Here is an 18,763-nt window from a genome sequence, read left to right on the forward strand (position 1 = left end):
GAACATGCTTAGGGGCCAAATGGGGGCACAGTGGTAAAAAGCAAAACTCTCTGGAGCAGACCCACATGGGAAGGTTCTGATCTGTGTCCAGAAACCTCCCTAAGCAACCAGGCATGTGTGGTCCATGACCCTGGGGCTGGCTGAGGCTGGAGAGACAGAGTATAATGTTGGTACGGGTTGGGAGTGCTCTCTCTTTTGCTCATGAAGGAAATAAACTTGAAAAAAGAATATTTTTTTCAGTCTTAATTCACTTTATTTTTCTTGTAAGAAAACCCTATGTAGTGGCCACAGCTAGAGCCTGGGTCCTCTGCATGGAGACTGATGTGGGTTTTGACAAGATGGTCAGGGAACTCCTCACAGGGAGACCTGGTGAACATGGTCTCTCCTTCCAGAGGTCGGGGGTCAGATACCTGTAGGTCTTAGAGATGGCATCAAAGGTGGTCTTGGCGAAGTTGCCCTGGGTGACCACGCAGGCCCTGGCTGGGATGTAGCAGCTGGTCACCTTGCAAGGGACACTGGGGCTCACCAATCTTGTTCCCCTCAGTAGCGTCTCTGTGCAGGGACAGTGGAGAGCTTGGCCAGCAGGATGGCACCTCTGATGGTGGTGGTCACTTCTTTGGAGCACTTCACACTCAAACCAACATGGCCATTGTAGTCCCAATATGACCAATGCCTTGAACCTGGTCCCCTGACCAGCACAAATCTGCTTTTGCACAGGCATGATCTTCAAAACCTTGAGAGGTGTCCCCAAGAAAAAGTCAATCGTCTCAGACTCCTGGATGGCCAGAGAGAAGAGACAGATCAACTCCAGGGATTTGATCTTCCTATCTCTGACCAGGGGGCCCAGCTCAGTGACTGGAATCCAGTCTTTGTCCTTGGTCTTGTCTCCGTGAGCTCCATGGCCTTGGCCACAGTCTCAACTCCAGCCTCAAGGCAGCTGCCCAAGCCTCCATAGAGGGCGCTGCTGCCTCCCATCCTAGGGACCATGGGGCCTCTGGATTCTCCTGCTGTACCAGTGTCATCTGCCATTTGGTGTTTTCTCAGAGAAGAATATTCTTTTTTCTTAGAATGATTTTATTTAACATTATTTATTCATTTAATTTGAACAGAGAGGGACAGAGCAAAAGAGAGAAAGAGAGAGGGAAAGCAAGAAAGCAAGCCGGGAGGTCTGGGACTCTTACATGGTCAGTCATGTGGGAGTCCAGCGCCCTTAACCACCATGCCACCTGCCGGTCCCTCAGAGGATATTCTTAATATATTAAAGATACAGAAATCTGAGTTACTAAACTGGCAGAGCTATGACTAGTACTCAGATTTCTGTTTTCTTCTTTTTTTACTTTTTTCAATAGTATTTTTTTAAGGAGGACAGAAGTCAGATTTATTGATGAGCATGAGTAAGGAAGAGGCAGTACAGTATGAACCCTCATGAGTATAAGGTTTGCCACTTGTCTAGGGGACCACGATTGGGGATGAGGTGCTTCTCAGCCACCATGCCTTCAAATTCATCAGCGTTAAACTCCGTAAAGCCCCACTTCTTTGAGATGTGGATCTTCTAACAGCCAGGGAACTTAAATATGGCCCTGCGGAGGGCCTCCATCACATGCTCCTTGTCCTACAGCTTGGTGTGGATGGACATGATAACCTGGTCAATGTGGACCCTGACTACTGTGCTCTGGGGCTTTCCAAAGGCACCCCTCATACCTGTCTGGAGCCTGTCAGCCCCAGCACAGGACAACATCTTGTTGAGCATCACATGGAAAGGATTTAGGAATAGGGTTAGGGTAGGAAAACCATCTTTGCCACACTTTTTCATCATGTACTTGTTTGCACAAATACGGGCAGCCTCCAGGGCCTCTGACAAGAGCTGTTCATCTGATGCCAGGTGGCCACAGACTGGCAATTCATCCACTTTTGCCTTATTCTGCCCCAGGTAGAAGATGGAGATCTTGGCATCTGGGATACAGCAGAAGCACAACTTTGGGTGGGGCTTGTTCTCACGATATGGGTAACAACAGGTGGGGTGGTGGCCCATGGTTGACAGCAAGATCTTCAGTGGTATGCCAGAGGCAAAGAGCTCAATACAATTTTTAAAAATAATTTATTATTTATATTTAGTTATATATCTTTGTGGGGTATAATATGCTCTTTCGAGGGATCAGCAGATAGCATAATGGCTATGTTGCTGGATTTCCATGTAGTTGACTATGGTTTGAGTCCTGGACCCGGTGGCATAAACTCATGCCAGGCGCATGTGCGTGCGTGCCCAAGATCCCGAGAGGAGAATGGAAGAGAAGGGATTGCGGCGTGGTCATCTCCCCTGGCGGAGGTGGGGGGGTGATTTCTCGCTTTTTGTCTCTCTGTCTCTCTCTGTCTTTCTGAGAGGAGGGCACGTGCCCTTTGCCAAAAACCTTGCCCAAAAAAAAAAAAAAAAAAAAAAACCCAATATGCTCTTTCAAAACATGCATGTTGTTTGTGATAATCAAATCAAGGATATTACCATATTCATTATTGTCTTTATTTTTTTAAAAAATTATTTAACTTTATTTATTTTTAATTTGACCAGAGGGGGACAGAGAGAGAGAGAGAGAAAGCAAGTCACCAAGTCCGGGACTCGAACCACAGTTAGCCATGTGGAAGTCTGGTGCCCTTAACCACCACGCCACCTGCCAGCCCCACATATTCATTATTTTCAACAGAAACACCTCATTATCATGTATACCTTCAGTTTTTGTTCTTCTGGTTTATTTATCTTTTTTAAAAAATATATATATCAAAAACTATAGGGCCAGCAGGTGGCATGGAGGTTAGAGTGGGTGGATCCCACATGGCCAACTACATGGATCAAGTCCAGAACTCAGCAGCTTGAAAATCACACCAGGCATGTGTGCATGCATGCCCAAAATCCTAAGAGGAGAATGAAGAAGGGATTACAGTGTGACCATTCCCCCAGGGGATGATTTCTCACTCTGGCAAGTACTTGTACTCTATAGCAAAACTTAAAAAAAAATAAAAAAAAGTATAGAGAGAGAGAGAGAGATTGGCAACATTTCTTTCACCCCATTGTGATATGTCATTCCACAATCCAGTTGCCCCATCTTCATACATTCTTGTGACTGTTAAAATGCTTTATGCTTTTTTCCTGAGTCCCTCCCACCTACCCTCTCAAACTCAAACTTCTTACAGTTACCTTCCCTAGAAAACATGTTTGGTTTACATCACTAGACTCCCATGTAGTCAACCGCAGTCTGAGTTCCAGACCCTGTGGCTTCAAACTCATGCTGGGTACATGTGTGTGTATGACCAAAATCCTGAGAGGAGAATGGAGAAGAGATTGCTGTGTGGCCATCCCCCTGGGTAGTGATTTCTTGCTTTCTATCTCTCAGTCTCTCTGGTGAGTGCACATGTTCTATAGCAAAAGTCTTTCAAAACAAAAGAAAGCATGTGTTTGGTTCGGTTTAAAAATCAAGAACTTTCAGTAAGTTTTATATAAGTTGAGCATCCCTAATCTAAAAATCCAAAATCCAAAATGCTCCAAAATATGAAACTTTTAAAGTAACAGCAAGAGGGACCAGCAGTTGGCGTAATGCCTATGTCACTGGACTCCCATGTAACTGACCACAGTTCAAGTCCCGGACCCGGTGGCTTAAACTCATGCCAGGCATGTGTACGTGCATGTCCAAGATCCCGAGAGGAGAATGGAGGAGAAGGGATTGTGGCGTGGCCACCCCCCGGGGGGGGGGATTGTGGCGTGGCCACCCCCTGGGGGGGGTGATTTCTTGCTTTCTGTCTCTCTGTCTCTCTCTGTCTTTCTGGTGAGTGCGCACGCTCTATAGCAAACACCTCTCCAAAAAATATACAAATAAATAAATAAAATAACAGCAAGATGCCACAAATGGAAAATTCTACATGTAACCTTATGTGACTGGTGGGTCAAAATGTAGGCTTACAATACAGTTTATTCAGCATCCCTCAAAAAAAGACTCCCAGCCCTCTTTACCTGCGATATATCTCTTCTACACACAGCCAGTTTCTTCCACACAAGTATACCCACAAAAGGTTTCGTGGACAAAATTATGTAAAATATTATATAAAATTACCTTTGGTCTATGTGTATAATATATATATGAAACATAAATGAATTTCATATTGAGTCTTAGGTTCTATTCCCAAGATACTTCATTACATATATGCAAATATTATAAAATCCAAAAAAATCTGAAATCTGAACAATTCTGGCCCCAAGCATTTCATTATAAGGAATATTCAACATGTAGCACTTTAAGATATAGCAAAGTTGGGGCTGGCAGGTGGCATGGTGGTTAAGGGTACTGGACTCCCACATGGCCAACTGTGGTTTGAGTCCCAAAACTGGTGTCTTGCTTTCTCACTTCCCCTGCCTCTCTCTCTCACTTACTCTGTCCCTCTCTAGTCAAATTAAAATAAATAAGGTTAAATAAAAATAATTATTTAAAAAAATATATAGCAAAGTTAGAGTTGGCCCCAAAGCATAGTAGCTAAGGGAGCCAGATCCCACATGGCCAAATACAGTTCAAATCCCAGCCCGGCCACCTGAAAAACATGCCAGGTACATATACATGCAAGTCCACAATCCCGACAGGATGAGGAAATAGAGGGGCAGGGAGTGCTGTGACCACAACCCACTGGAGAGTGCTTTCTCCCTCTCTGTCTCTCTGTCTCTCTCTGGTGAGTGCACATACCCTTTGTCAAGAAAAAAAATCTAAAAGAAAAAAGATATGGGGCCAACAGTAGGTATGGTGATTAAGACTCTGGACTCCTACATGACAACTATGGTTTGAGTCCTGGACCCCACGGCAAAAAACACTCCAGGCATGTGTGCACGTGTGCCCAAAATCTTGAAAAGAATGAAGAAGAGACGAAGGGACTGCAGCATGGCCATGTTCCCTAGCGGGGATTCTCACCCTCTCTCTGTCTCTTTCTGACTAGCTCACCTGCCCTATGCCAAAAACAAAACAAAACAAACAAAAAAGGCAGTTGCATGTGTCCTGTAATTAATAAACAGTGTTAATAAAAATGCAGAGCCTGGCAGGTAGTGTGGTGATTAAGCACTAGACTTCCAAATGATCGACCATGGTTCGAATCCCAGACCTGGCAGCTTGCTTTCTCACTTTCCCTTTCTCTCTCCCTAGTCAAATTTAAAAATAATGATAATGATAAATAAAATTCGAGAAATAAATTTTTAAAAAAGAAAAGATACAGGGACCAGCAGATGGTGTAATGGTTATGTCACTGGACTCCTACCTAGCTGACTGCAGTTCAAGTCCCAGACCTGGTGGCTTAAGCCTCACGCAGGGTGTGTGTGCAAGCATGCCAAGATCCTGAGAAAAGAAAGGAGAAGGCATTGCAGCATGGCAATCACCCCTAGGGGGGTGATTTCTCACTTTCTGTCTGGTGAGCATACATGCCCTATAGCAAAAATCTCTCAAAAGAAAAAGACAGCAAAGCAAATAAATCTAACATTACTCTGACCTGGCAATGATATCATAGAAATGTATTTTGTTTTCTCTCTCTTTGTTCAAAGCTTCCAGGAGGTTGGTGAAAGTCCCTGATTCTTGCAACTCCTGCATGGTATCTTTGATCACATCACTAAAAAATTGCCTGTAAATAGAAGTAAAAAGATAAGTTAATAAGATGTATTTCCTCAAATGCACAGAAGTCACACAAGTTAAGACCCAGAGGGAACGTCATAACTAAAATAGAACTATCCCAGGAATGCAAGAATAGTTTAGCATCAGAAAAATCTCAGGAGAATTCACCACATTAATAAGGGCTAATGGAGATATACAGTCGTAACAGATGCAAAAAAGGCACTTAGGAAAATTCAACATCCCCCATCATTTAAAAACGAGTAACAAAAAATTCTTAGCAAAATAGAGATCAAAGAGAACTTCCTTAGCCTAAAAAGTTTACATACTGTCAAAAGAAAAATCTGAGGCACACTAAAATGTTAAAGTTTATTTGAGGGGCCTGCAAGTGGCATGGTAGTTGACCAAAGCGGTCTAGTATTCCAATGACAAAATGTCAGAGGAAAATATTTAACAGGAAAATATGGAAGCAAAATAATGATGTAATTGGCTTGTAATTACAAAATTGCCTTTTTTAGGTACTTGTTGGGAAGTCCCTAGTCACCTAGTCACGTTAGGTGGCTGTCTAACATACGTACTGACCAGAAATGACCCAAGATAATTTGTGCTTATGTTTGTAGATCACGCAAGGTTGAGATCATAAATGCAGCCTGACTGCTTTTTTTAAAAGAAGTATTTATCTTATTTTATTATTATTATTATTATTTTTAGAGAGATTTTTGGGATTGGGCACATGTGCTCACCAGAGAGACAGAAAGTGAGAGATCACTCCCCGGGTGATGGCCATGCCCCGGCTCCTTCTCCTCCATTCTCCTCTTAGAGTTTTGGGCAGGCACACACATGCATGCACCTTGTGTGAATTTTAAGCCACCGGATCCAGGACTCAAATTGTGATCAACTACATGGGATTCTAGCCATCTGCTGGTCCCCATTATTATTATGTTTTAATTTGACCAGAGATAGAGAAAGAGAGGGAGAGTGAGGAAGCAAGCTGCCAGGTCCAGGACCTAAACCATGGTCAACCATGTGGGAGTCCAGCACCTTAACTACCATGCCACCTATTTGCCCATCTAACTGCTTTTGTCTGCTCAGGGATTCTTCAGTTCAGGTCTCCATTTTAATTTACTTCAACTTTACCAAAGACCAACCACAAATACTAAATCTATGTATCCCAAATGTAGGATACCATGTATATAGCATGTAAAACTACATGTATTATTTAAATAATACACATAAAAACACAATAAAAGCATCGCAAAATGCTAGAGAACAATAAGCATCAAATTTAGAAGAGTATCTTTGGGGGAAGAGTGAGGGGACTGGTGAAAAAGAATTCAGAGAAGTTGGAATTTTCTGGCCCCACAGGGACATGAGCAATGAGGCCTTTGTTATGCCTCTCAGCCACGGTCTCTTGCCCTCTCTACTGCCCTCCAGCTCCTCAGGATGTTGGGCATGTGCATGTAACCTATGTGTTTTCAGGGCAACTCAGGGATCCAGGCCCACAGTTGGCCATGTGAATTTCAGAACTGCAGTTCAGTTTGCTACCAACTGTGTCACCAAGCTGGGCCCAGCGGGAGTCCTAGGCAAACATGTGGTAAACTCCTCTCTTCTTGCCCTTTTTTCCCCCCAATATAAATTAACCTTCTTGATGGCTATTTTTGGTGTGCACTTTTAGGCAGCTAAAATCTGTATCTCCCATGTGATTTGTCCTAAGTCCTTAGCTCAAATAAACCATTTTCATTTCACTTACTATATCTTGGCCCTCCTTTTTCAAGTTGACAACACTGAGAATGAAAAACACATTACTGGGACCAGCAGATGGCATAATGGTTATGTTGCTTGACTGCCACCTGGCCAACTGCCATTCGAGTCCTAGAGCCAGTGGCTTGAAACTCTTGCCAGGTGCATGTGCGTGCATGCCCAAAATCCAGAGAGGAGAATGCTGGAGAAGGGACTGCGATGTGGCCATCACCCCCGGGGGGTGATTGCTCTCTTTCTGTCTCTCTGTTTCTCTTTGTCTTTGCAGCAAGCAAAAAAAAGAAAGAAAAAGATTACTGTTGGAGCCAGCAGATGGCATGGTGGTTGAGGTGCTGAACTCTCACGTGGCCGACGCAGTTTGAGTCCTGGACCTTGTGGCTTGCTTTCTCACTCTCTCTCTCTGTCTCTCTGGTCAAATTAAAAAAATAAATAATAATAATGAATAAAAATAAATAAATAATTCTTTTTTAAAAAGACATTACCTGGCCAACTGGTGGAAAGGTGGTTAAGGCAGCTGGATCCCACATGGATAAGTCTGTGGTTCAAGTCCCAGAACTAGCAGCTTGGAAAATATCTTGGGGTCGGCAGGCAGTGTGGTAATTAAAGGTGCTAGACTCCCACATGGCTGACTGCAGTTCAAGTCCCAGACTTCGCAACTTGCTTTCTCATTTTCCTCTCTCTCTCTGGTCAAATTAAAAATAAATTAATTAATTTAATTAAATAAGTTATTCTTTTAAATAGAAGGAAAAAGAAAACTATGTTCGTGTGCATGTGTGTGCCCAAAATCTTGAGAACAAAGAAGAATGGATGAGAAGGGTTAGAGCATGGCCATGCCCCCATCAGAGATGATTTCTTGCTTTTTTTCCTAGCTTGCGCTCTCCAGTGAGCACATACACCCGATAGCAAAAAAAAAAAAACAACTGATGTTACATAGATCATAGATAGGGCAGTTTATAAGCAGAATATCTTTCTGTCACATATGCAAATTGGGCAGACTGATTTTAGCAAGGCACAATACCCTTCATTAGGGTTTAATATAGATGTTGCCAAACTTTTATTCCAATAAAGGAATAAATAATATATCTAGCTTTTCAGGTCATAAATTCTCTTTTGCAACTATTGAACTCTACCACTGTAGCATAAAAACCGCCAGAGATAATGTGAATAAATGGGCAATGCTGCATTCCTATAAAACTTTCCAAAAACAGACTTCATTCAGGCTGCATTTACCTAATGGCCATGGGTAACTTCTATATAGTAAATTCCCATTTACCAAAAGTCCTTGCCATAAAGTTATACCCTCTTTTCAGGTTAAGAAGCTTCTGTGTTAGCAAGCCAGTCGACAACGAAGAAATGAATGATAGCACAATGGGAACGAGTCCTGTCTTAGGACTCCGACCTGTCTCAGGATTGGCAGGACCAGCAGATGGTATACTGTTTATGTCACTGGACTCCCACGTGGCTGACCACAGTTCAAGTCCTGGACTTGGGACCAGCAGTTAGCATAATGGCTATGTCACTGGACTCCCATATAGTCGACCGCGGTTCGAGTCCTGGACCTGGTGGCTTAAAACTAATGCCAGGTGTGCATGCGTGCATGCCCAAGCTCCCAAGAGGAGAATGGAGGAGAAGGGATTGCGGTGTGGCCATCCCCCCTAGGGGGTGATTTCTCACTTTCTGTCTCTCTGTCTCTCTCTGTCTGTCTGGCGAGCGCATGTGCCCTGTAGCAAAAACTTCTCAAAAAAAAAAAAAAAAAAAAAGTCCTGGACTCAGTGGCTTGAAACTCATGCTCTGTGTGTAGGCATGTGTATGCCCAAGATCCCAAGAGGAGAATGGGGCATGGTCATCCCTCCTGGGGAGTGATTTCTCGCTTTCTGTTTGTCTTTCTGTCTCTGCCTCTCTGGTAAGAGTACAATGCCCTTCAGTAAAAATCTCTCTCAGAAAAAAGAAACTCTCAGGACAGGGCCAGCCAGTGGCATGGTACTTAAGGCAGTTGGATGTCATATGGCTGACCGTGCCCTTTGAGTCCTGGACCTGGTGGCTTGATAAAACATCCTGGGCATGTGTGCATTCATGCCTAAATTCCCAATAAAAGGGAGAGTTGGAAAAGGGATTGCTAGATGATCATTCCCTATGTGGGTGCCTTCTTACTCCCCCCATCTCCCAGAAGTGAACCTACTCTCAGCCAAAAAAAGAACAAAATAAATAAATAGATAAATAAACCCTCAGGATTAAAATTCTCCATGGATGGGACCAGCAGTTGTTGTAATGGCTATATCGCTGGGCTCCCATGTAGTCGACCGTGGTTTGAGTCCCAGACCTGGTGGCTTAAACTCACACCAGGCACATGTGCATATGTGCTCAAGATCCCGAGAGGAGAATGGAGGAGAAGGGACTGTGGCATGGCCATCCCCCCGGGGGGTGATTTCTCGCTTTCTGTCTCTCTGTCTCTCTCTGCCTTTCTGGTGAGTGCATGCGCCCTATAGCAAAAACCTCTCAAAAAAAAATTAAAATTAAAATTAAATTTAAAAAAAGAATTATTATAACTTTATTCATTTATTTATTTTTAATTGAATAGAAAGAAATGGGGGGGAGTGAGAAAGCAAGCTGCCAGGTCCGGGACTCAAACTGTGGTTGGACATGTGGGAGACCAGCACCCCAATCACCATGCCAGCTCCCCCACATTATTTTTTAAAGAATTATTTTAACTTTATACTAAAGCTCTATTTCTAATCCTTACACTAATGCTTGTAAGATGATCATTATTTTTTAAAATTTTTTCTAAAGAATTATTTTATTTAACTTTATTTATTTATTTATTTAAATTTGACCAGAGAGAGACAGATCAGAAAAGAGAGAGAAAGAAAGAGGTAAAGTGAGAAAGCAAGCTGCCAGGTCTGGGACTCAAACTACAGTTGGTCATGAAGATATCTAGTGCCCTTAACCACCACGCCACCTGCCAACCCCTTAATTTTTTAAGTTTTTTTTTTTTTTTGCCATAATACATGTGTGCTCAGCAGAGAAAAACAGTGAGAGAGAAAGGAAGAAATCACCCCCGAGGGAGATGGCCAAGCTGCAATCCCCCTCCTCCATTCTCTTCCTGGGATTCTGGGCATGCACATACACGTACCGGCATGATTTTCAAGTCACTGGGTCCAAAGCTCCAAACATATTTGGCCATGTAGCAGTCCAGCTCCTTAACAACTATGCCACCTGCTGGCCCCCATAATTCTCACTTTTAGGTTTTTTTTTTTTTTTTTGGAAAGGTTTTTGCTATAGTACGCATGTGGTCACCAGAAGGACAGAGAGACAGAAAGTGAGAAATTGCCCCCTCAGAGGGGATGCCCATTCCGTAATCCCTTCTCCTCTGTTCTCCTCTCAGGACTTGGGGCATACACACACATGCACCTGACAGGACTTTCAAGCCTGTTGGTTCAGGACTTGAACCACAGTTGGCCATGTGGGAGTCCAGCACTATGCCACCTGCTGGCCTTATAATTCTAATATTTAAAAACATTTAATTGTATTTATTTATTCTTTTTTTTTTCTTTTTTTTTTTTTTCTAGAGAGGTTTTTGCTATAGGCCGCATGCACTCGCCATAAAGACAGAGACAGATGGGAAACAGCAGTTAGTGTAATGGCTATGTCACTGGACTCCCCTGTAGTCGACCGTGGTTCACGTCCCGGACCCGGTGGCTTAAAACTCACGCCGGGTGCGTGTACGTGCGTGCCCAAGATCCCGAGAGGAGAATGGAGGAGAAGGGATTGCGGCAGCGGCATGACCATCCCCCCTGGGGGGTGATTTCTCGCTTTCCGTCTCTATGTCTCTCTCTGTCTGTCTGGCAAGCGTATGCGCCCTATAGTGAAAAACCTCTCCAAAAAAAATAATAATAATAAAATAAAGACAGAGACAGAGAGACAGAAAGCGAGAAATCACCCCCCAGAGGGGATGGCCATACCACAATCCCTTCTCCATTCTCCTTTTGGGATCTTGGGCATGCTCACACACACATCCATCATGAGTTTAAGCTGCCAGGTCCAGGACTTGAACAGCGGTCGACTACATGAGAGTCCATCAACATAGTCATTACTCTAACTGCTGGTCCCTCTTTTCTTTTCTTTTGTATTCATTTATTTTAATTTGACCAGAGATAGAAAGTGAGCAAGCAAGTTGCCAGGTCTGGGACTTGACCCATGATTAGACATTTGGGAGTCCAGTGCCTTAACTACCATGCTACCTGCTGGTCCCCATCATTCTAATTTTTAAGAACTGGAAAGAAATGCTCAATATCTCACCCAATAGCAAATAGCCTTCAACTCTGTCATGCTGTGCCTTGGAATCCTGTAGCTAATCCTATTATCAGCAGTCATTTTGCATACAACTAACCCAGAACAGAAGATAATGGTTAGTTAGGCTCTCCTTTACCCATTCTCTGCATCTATGTGTAAATACATTATTACATGTCCAAATATGCTTTCCTTCCTTACCTGTCAATCTGAATTTTCTTCAGTGTCTCCGTAGTAATTATGGTCTGTCTTGTAGGTTTTTTGAAGATATGATCCTGTATTCTGTTCAAGTCCACAGCACCTTGGCCTTCTTTTCTGATTTCTGGCAACTTGGGCTCTTCTTTAGGGTAAAATTGACTATATCTTTTTGAGGTTGAGGACATCGGAACTAGACTTTTTCTTTCCAAATGTATTTCTTTGCTTTTCTTTTAAAACAAGAAATGATATTAAGAAAGCTTCTTCTTCTTCTTCTTCTTTTTAATACGTAAAGATAAAATACTATTAAATAAAAATTATAGGAGGCTACTATTTTGGCCTAAGTTCTTGCACTAGACCCCGACATACCAGACTAAAAATCAAAATGGAGTCACTTGTGCGAAAGTTCCCAAACTAAGTTGTTCATTTGATCTTCTGAGAAATCAGAATGAGAGAGACCTGGACTGGTCAGCTTCAATCTGCATAATAAAGAAGTTCCTTCTGCTTTAATCACTACACAGAAAGAACCTGCAATAACCTGACATCAACCAATCAGTTATTTCTCTACTGTTCTGTCTCCTACTCTTCACTTGACAAGGAAAGCAACTTTGAAATAACCAATCAGCTTTTTGTTCCTTGGTTCTGCTTTCTTCAGCCCTTTGCTTTTAGCAAAACAACCTCTTACACTCAGCTCATGAGAATGTTTATTCTAGTTACAAATAAAATGTTGCCTGATTCAAGAATTGTAAATAAATCCAATGAAGATCTTAAACTTATTGTAATTCTGTCAATATTATAAGAAAGAGGACCTCTGTCTATATTTTTTAAGAATTATTTCTTTTATTTTATTATTTTTTTAAAGAACTATTTTATTTATATTTATTTATTTACTTAAATTTGACCAGAACGGGACAGAGAGAGAGCAAGTTGCCAAGTCCGGAACTCAAACCATGGTCAGCCATATGGGAGTCCAGTGCTCTTAACCACCATGTCACCCGCTGGCCCCAATTTATTATTTTTTTTCACATGCATTCGCCAGAGACAAAAAAAAGAAAAAGAGAGAGAAAAGGAAAGTGAGGAAGGAAGCCACCAGCTCTGGAACTCGAACCATGGTCAGCTATGTGGGAAGTCCAACACCTCAATCACCATGCCACCTGTTGTCCCCTATATTTTTCTTTAAAAAAAAAAATCATTTAATTTTGGAGCCAGCAGCTGGCATGGTGGTTGGGGCACTGGACTCCCACATGGTCGCCCATGGTTTGAGTCCTGAACTCGGTGGCTTGTTTCCTCACTATCATTCTCCTCCTCTCTGCCTCTCTCTGGTAAAATTGAAGAATAATAATAAATAAAATTAAATAATTTTAAAAAGCCATGAGGCCCAGGACTTGAACCACAGTTGGCCATATGGGAATCCAGAACCACCATACCACCTGCTGGCTGGAAATGTGCCTTTTTCTTCAATCACCAAACCATGAGTCCTGCCATTTTGTCTTCTTACCTTCACACAACATTCCCTCTCTCTGTCATTTCCCAATATACTGACTGGTAAACCAACAGACTCTGATCAAAGGTAAAGTTCCTAGTGAAATATCTGTTAGCCAGCATTCACCATGTTGTATTTTTCTTTTTTTTTTAAGAGAGATTTTTGCTACAGGGCACATGTTCTCCCCAGAGAGACAAAGAGAGAAAGTGGGAAATCACCCCGCAAGGGGGATAGCCAAGTCACAATCCCTTCTCCTCCACTTTCCTCTCAGGATTTTTGGCACCCATGTGCACATGCTCAGTGTAAGTTTCAAGGCTCTGGGTCCAGGACTTGAACTGCGGTAAGCCATATGGGAGTCCTGCAGCTTAACTGTCATACCACCTGGTGGCCCCACCATATTATGAATACTTGTAAAATATCTCCATCACATTATAGGTTCTATGGTGGAAGGGATAGTGTCTGATAGATCTTGATTCACTTCCATTTTTCTTTTTAATTTGCTAGAGGGTGTGTGAGCCTAAGAGAGAGAGAGAAAGAGAAAGAGAGGGGGAGAGAGAGAGAGAGAGAGAGAGAACAAGAAAGGACCTACAATGTGGGATGATCACACCTCAATCCTTTCTCTTCCATTTCCCCCTCCTGGGATTGTGGGCAAACGTATATATGCACCCAGCATGTTTTCCAGGCCCCTGGTTCTGGGATTTGAACTACATGGTTAGCCATACAGGATCAAGCTGCTTTACCCACCTTGCCATGAGATGGCAATTCTCTTTTTATTTATTTATTTATTTTTTGCCAGAGGGCACATGCGCTTGCTCGAGACAGGAAAAGAGAGAGTGCCAGGACCTGCTCAGCATGAGCAAGGTTTTCTGAGTGGGGAAGGCTGTGGATTAGAAATAGATGCAATAACAAACACACAAAGACACACGAGTATAGAAAAGTGAGGATCCGATGGGCACAGCTTCTCTGATGGAGAAGTTGTGACAGAAATCAGCCTCAGGTTTATTCTTTTAAAGGGCAGAAAATGGGAGAAGTGGAAATGGGACTCAAAGAGAATAGGAGAGAAGGAAATGGCATGCAAAGCCAGTTGTTTTGGGATGTAAATCATTAATTTCTCTGATCCTTTAGGGGGACAATCTGATAAACACATGTGACTCCCTTTAGCCCCACACTGGCAGTATCAGGGTACTGGTTATCAACAACAAGAAGAAGAAAACTATTGACAACAGACAGATAGTGTTTCCGTATGTAAATGTTTTCCAATAGCCCTGCTAGAGTAGTTTACTGAAGTGCGTTTCTGCATGTGTCTAAAGGTCACAGGTTTTCTCAGACTGCTGCTCTCCACAAGAGAGAGAAAAAGAAGAAAGCCCCCCATGGAGGAGCCACACCACAATCCCTTTCCTTCCATTTCCCCTTGCGTGCACACACATGCCCTGTATATACTCTAAGCCATCAAGTCCAGGACTCAAATCGTGCAGTCAGTTGTGTGGGATTCAGCCACAGTAACCACCACACTGCCAGTTGGTTCCCTTCATTAATTTTTTAAAAATATTAGTATCAAATTCCATTTGGAATAAGATTAGACATTAAATATGACCATCTTTATCATCCCATTGTTTAGAATAATGCCTAGGATACAGTAGAGTCCCAAATGTTCATCAAACACATGAATTTGAAATATAAAGAATGAAAGGTGAATCATGCTGAAAAGCAGAAGTTGATAGCAGATTTAGTGAAGTAGCACAGATTTTGAGGCCCATACAGGAAAAGCCAAACGAAACTGAAATGGGGACCACAGAGATAGTATGTTTTTAATTTGTGATTTCTCTTTAATCTGTGGCTAAGGGACCAGCAGATAGCATAATAGTTATGTCACTGGACTCACACGTGGTCAACTGTGGTCCAAGTCTCAGACCTGGGGGCTTAAAACTCACACAGGGCATGTGTGTTTGTGTGCTCATGATCCCAAGAGAATAGAGGAGAAGGAATTGCGGTGTCACCATCCACCTGGAGGGTGATTTTTCACTTTCTGTCTCTCTGTCTTTCTCTGTCTCTCTAGCGAGCACACACGCCTTATAACAAAAATCTCTCTTAAAAAAAGACAGTTCTTGGCCTCTAATTTATTTGTCCTCATAAATTAATAAAGAAATTAATTTAGTTAAAATTTCTTATATTTGTTAGTGTCATTTAGAAACTACTCCAAACATTAGAGATGGCATAGCAATACACAAAACTCTACAAGGATCTACATGTTAAAGTTCCAGGTTCGCATCTAGAGACCTCCCTGAACATGCTAGGTGCGCACATGCCCATGACCTGGGGCTTGCTGAGACTAGGCAGGATCATGGTGTTAGGATCCTGGTGGGGGTAGCTGTCCCTGTCTCCTTCGCTCTTACTCAAGGGAGAATAAATAAATAAACTTAAGAGAAAAAAATGCCTCAGGTCTGGCCCCATAGCCTAGTAGTTAAGAGAGATGGATCCCACCTGACTGACTATGGTTTGAATCCTGGCCCCAGTGGCTTGAAAAACACATTGGGCACATGTGCATGTGTGCCAAAAATCCCAAAAGGAGGGAGAGATAAAGAGATTGTAGTGTGACCTATGGCCCATGAGGGGGTGCTTCCTTTCTCTCCCTCTCTCTCTGCTGAGTACATGTACTCTGTGGCAAATTAAAAAAAAAAGAACCCCAACAGGATGGAGAAATGGAAAAGGAATTGTGGTGTGACCATGTTCCATTGTGAATGCTTTCTCCCTCTCCCCACCCTCTCTGATTCTGGCAAGCATACATGCCCTCTGGTAATTCCAAATGAATAATAATAGGGACCAGCAGTTGGCGTAATGGCTATGTTGCTGGATTCCCATGTAGTTGACCACGGTTCAAGTCCCAGACCCAGTGGCTTAAACTCACGTGTGTGTGCATGCCCAAGATCCCGAGAGGAGAATGGAGGAGAAGTGATTGTGATGTGGCCATTCCCCCTGGGGGTGATTTCTCACTTTCTGTCTCTTTGTCTCTCTCTCTGCCTTTCTGGCGAGTGCACGTGCCCTAAAGCAAAAACCTCTCCAAAAAAAAAAAAAAAAAGATTGTAGAGTTGAATTTTTCCCCCTTAGTGTTAAGTTAGCTTCTAGCAGCTGAGAAATACAACTCAGTGTGAATCATTTAATATCGAGATATATAGCATATTTACAGTGATGTAAGGACCAGCAGGTGGTGTGGTGAAAATGCTAGACTCCCACAAGACAGCCACATTTGAAGTCCCAGACATGGTGGCTCAAAAATCACACTGGGGGACCAGCAGTTAGCGTAATGGCTATGTCACTGGACTCCCACGTAGTCGACCGCGGTTCGTGTCCCGGATCCGGTGGCTTAAAACTCACACCGGGCGCATGTGCATGCGTGCCCAAGATCCCAAGAGGAGAATGGAGGAGAAGGGATTGTGGCATGGCCATCCCCCCCCCGGGGGTGATTTCTTGCTTTCTGTGTCTCTGTCTCTCGCTGGCTGGTGAGCGCACACGCCCTATAGCAAAAACCTCTCAAAAAAAAAAAAAAAATCACACTGGGCACATATGTATCTGTACCCAAAATCCCAAGAGGAAAATGGAAGAGAAAAGACTGCAGCCTGGCTATTCCCCTGGGGGTCGATTTCTCACTTTCTCTCTCACTGTCTGTCTCTCTCTAGGGAGCATATGTGCCCTATGGCAAAACAAAACAAAACTATAGTGATTTAATTATCAGCTTCTTTGAATAATACCAACATATTGGAAAAGGATATTCTGCCTAATAATATACTTTGAGCTATGGCTATTTCATGCCATCAATTGATACTACCTATCTCAGATGATTATTGTGGCCCTTTATCTAAAGTAAAGGTGCCAGGGGCCGGCAGACGGTGTGGTGTTTAAGGGTGCTAGATTCCCATACGGCCCACTGCGTTTTGAGTCCTGGACTTAGCAGCTTGCTTTCTCACTTGCCCTCTCTCTTTCTCTCCCTCTTTCTCTGTCCCTCTCTGGTCAAATTAAAAATAAATAAAGATAAAGATAACATTTTTTTTAATTAATAAAAGTGCTATTTCCTACATTATATTTAATGGCATTGACATACCAAAAATAAAAGATGGAGAGGAATGAAAGGAGAGAAAGCAAAATGACATAACGCTGCGTGAATATACCTACCATGCTGCTGTTCGGTCTTCTTTCATACTGGACTGGCATGATATAGCTTAGAATAGAGAGTTGGTCTGTGGCATCCTCCAGAACTGCAGAGATCCTCAGCACATCTAGAAGGGACAGTGGCTCAATGGTCTCTGGGATGATTTCTACCTGTGTTTCTTTAGCTGTTTCTTCTTCTTCTAAAGCACCAGGTGGCTCGCCGGTGACTGACATCATCACCTCAGAATGCCAGGTTTTTGAGGATAAGTTTGAAGTTTCCAGCTTGTCTCTAAGGAAAAATAAAGAAAAAATAAGTCAGCAACTAACATTTAAATATTACTTAAACAGGGACCAGGCAGTGGCACAACAATAACATAACTGGACTAGGTCCTGGGTTTGTGAGCTGGGACCTCACTGAGCACACTGTGCACGTGTGTGCATGCCCGTGACTTTTGCTGGCTGAGGTGTCTGTTTCTTTGTCTCTCTTTCTCTCATGGAAGAAATAAATAAATCTTTTTAAAAAAGTAAAGGGGACCAACAGGTGGCGTGGTGGTTAAGGCGCTGAACACTCCCACATGGCTGACTATGGTTCGAGTCCTAGACCAGGTGGCTTGCTTTCTTACTTTCCATGTGTGTGTGTGTGTGTGTGTGTGTGTGTGTGTGTGTATCTTTCTCTCTGGTAAAATAGAAAGTAATGGAGTCCCAGCAGGTGACATGGTAGTTAAGGTGCTGGACACTCCCACATGGCCAGCCATGGTTCGAGTCCCATATCTGGTGGCCTTGCTTTCTCACTTCCCCCTCTCTCACTCTCTGTGTCTTTCTTGGGCCAAAATAAAATAAATTAATGAATAATTTTTTAATGAATACATAAATAAAAATAAATAATTCTTTTTTAAAAAGTAAATATTACTAAACTTCAAAGCATAGGCAGCATTTATCAATAGAATGGCTCCTGTGATGTTTATATTATTATATAATGTACATAAAAAACAAAAGTGAGATATTTCCCTTAAGTATCTCCCATTTTTACCAAAGGCCAACATCTTACTCTTTCATAAAGATATGTAGCTCATGCTATTTGGCTATACATAACCAATTTAAATTTGAGACAAAATTAACTTTTTTCTTATCAGTATGTTTAGATGCTAACCAAAAGTGTGTCATAGTAAAAAAACAAAGTCAAGGGAACCAGCAGTTAGCGTAATGGCTATGTCGCTGGACTCCCACGTAGTCGACCGCGGTTCGTGTCCCGGACCCGGTGGCGTAAAACTCA

At 42.7% G+C, this 18,763-nt stretch overlaps 1 protein-coding gene and 1 pseudogene across 3 annotated transcripts in view; both read right to left on the reverse strand.

The window, feature by feature from the left end:
* The window catches only part of DRC9 (dynein regulatory complex subunit 9), a 49,184-nt gene that overhangs the window by 26,168 nt on the left and 4,253 nt on the right, over window positions 1-18,763 (reverse strand). For all 3 annotated transcript variants that reach the window (XM_027774213.1, XM_006154549.3, XM_006154547.3), the window contains 3 exons: window positions 17,515-17,779; window positions 11,871-12,094; window positions 5,509-5,637 (listed from right to left, as the gene is read on the reverse strand). In XM_027774213.1, the coding sequence (XP_027630014.1) occupies window positions 5,509-5,637; window positions 11,871-12,094; window positions 17,515-17,779 (618 nt within the window). The remainder of the gene's footprint in view (window positions 1-5,508; window positions 5,638-11,870; window positions 12,095-17,514; window positions 17,780-18,763) is intronic.
* Window positions 1,424-2,032, reverse strand: LOC102501280 (60S ribosomal protein L10-like; annotated as a pseudogene).

This window comes from Tupaia chinensis, unplaced genomic scaffold (genome assembly GCF_000334495.1).
Source record: "Tupaia chinensis unplaced genomic scaffold, TupChi_1.0 Scaffold000415_1, whole genome shotgun sequence".
Classification (NCBI taxonomy): domain Eukaryota; kingdom Metazoa; phylum Chordata; class Mammalia; order Scandentia; family Tupaiidae; genus Tupaia; species Tupaia belangeri.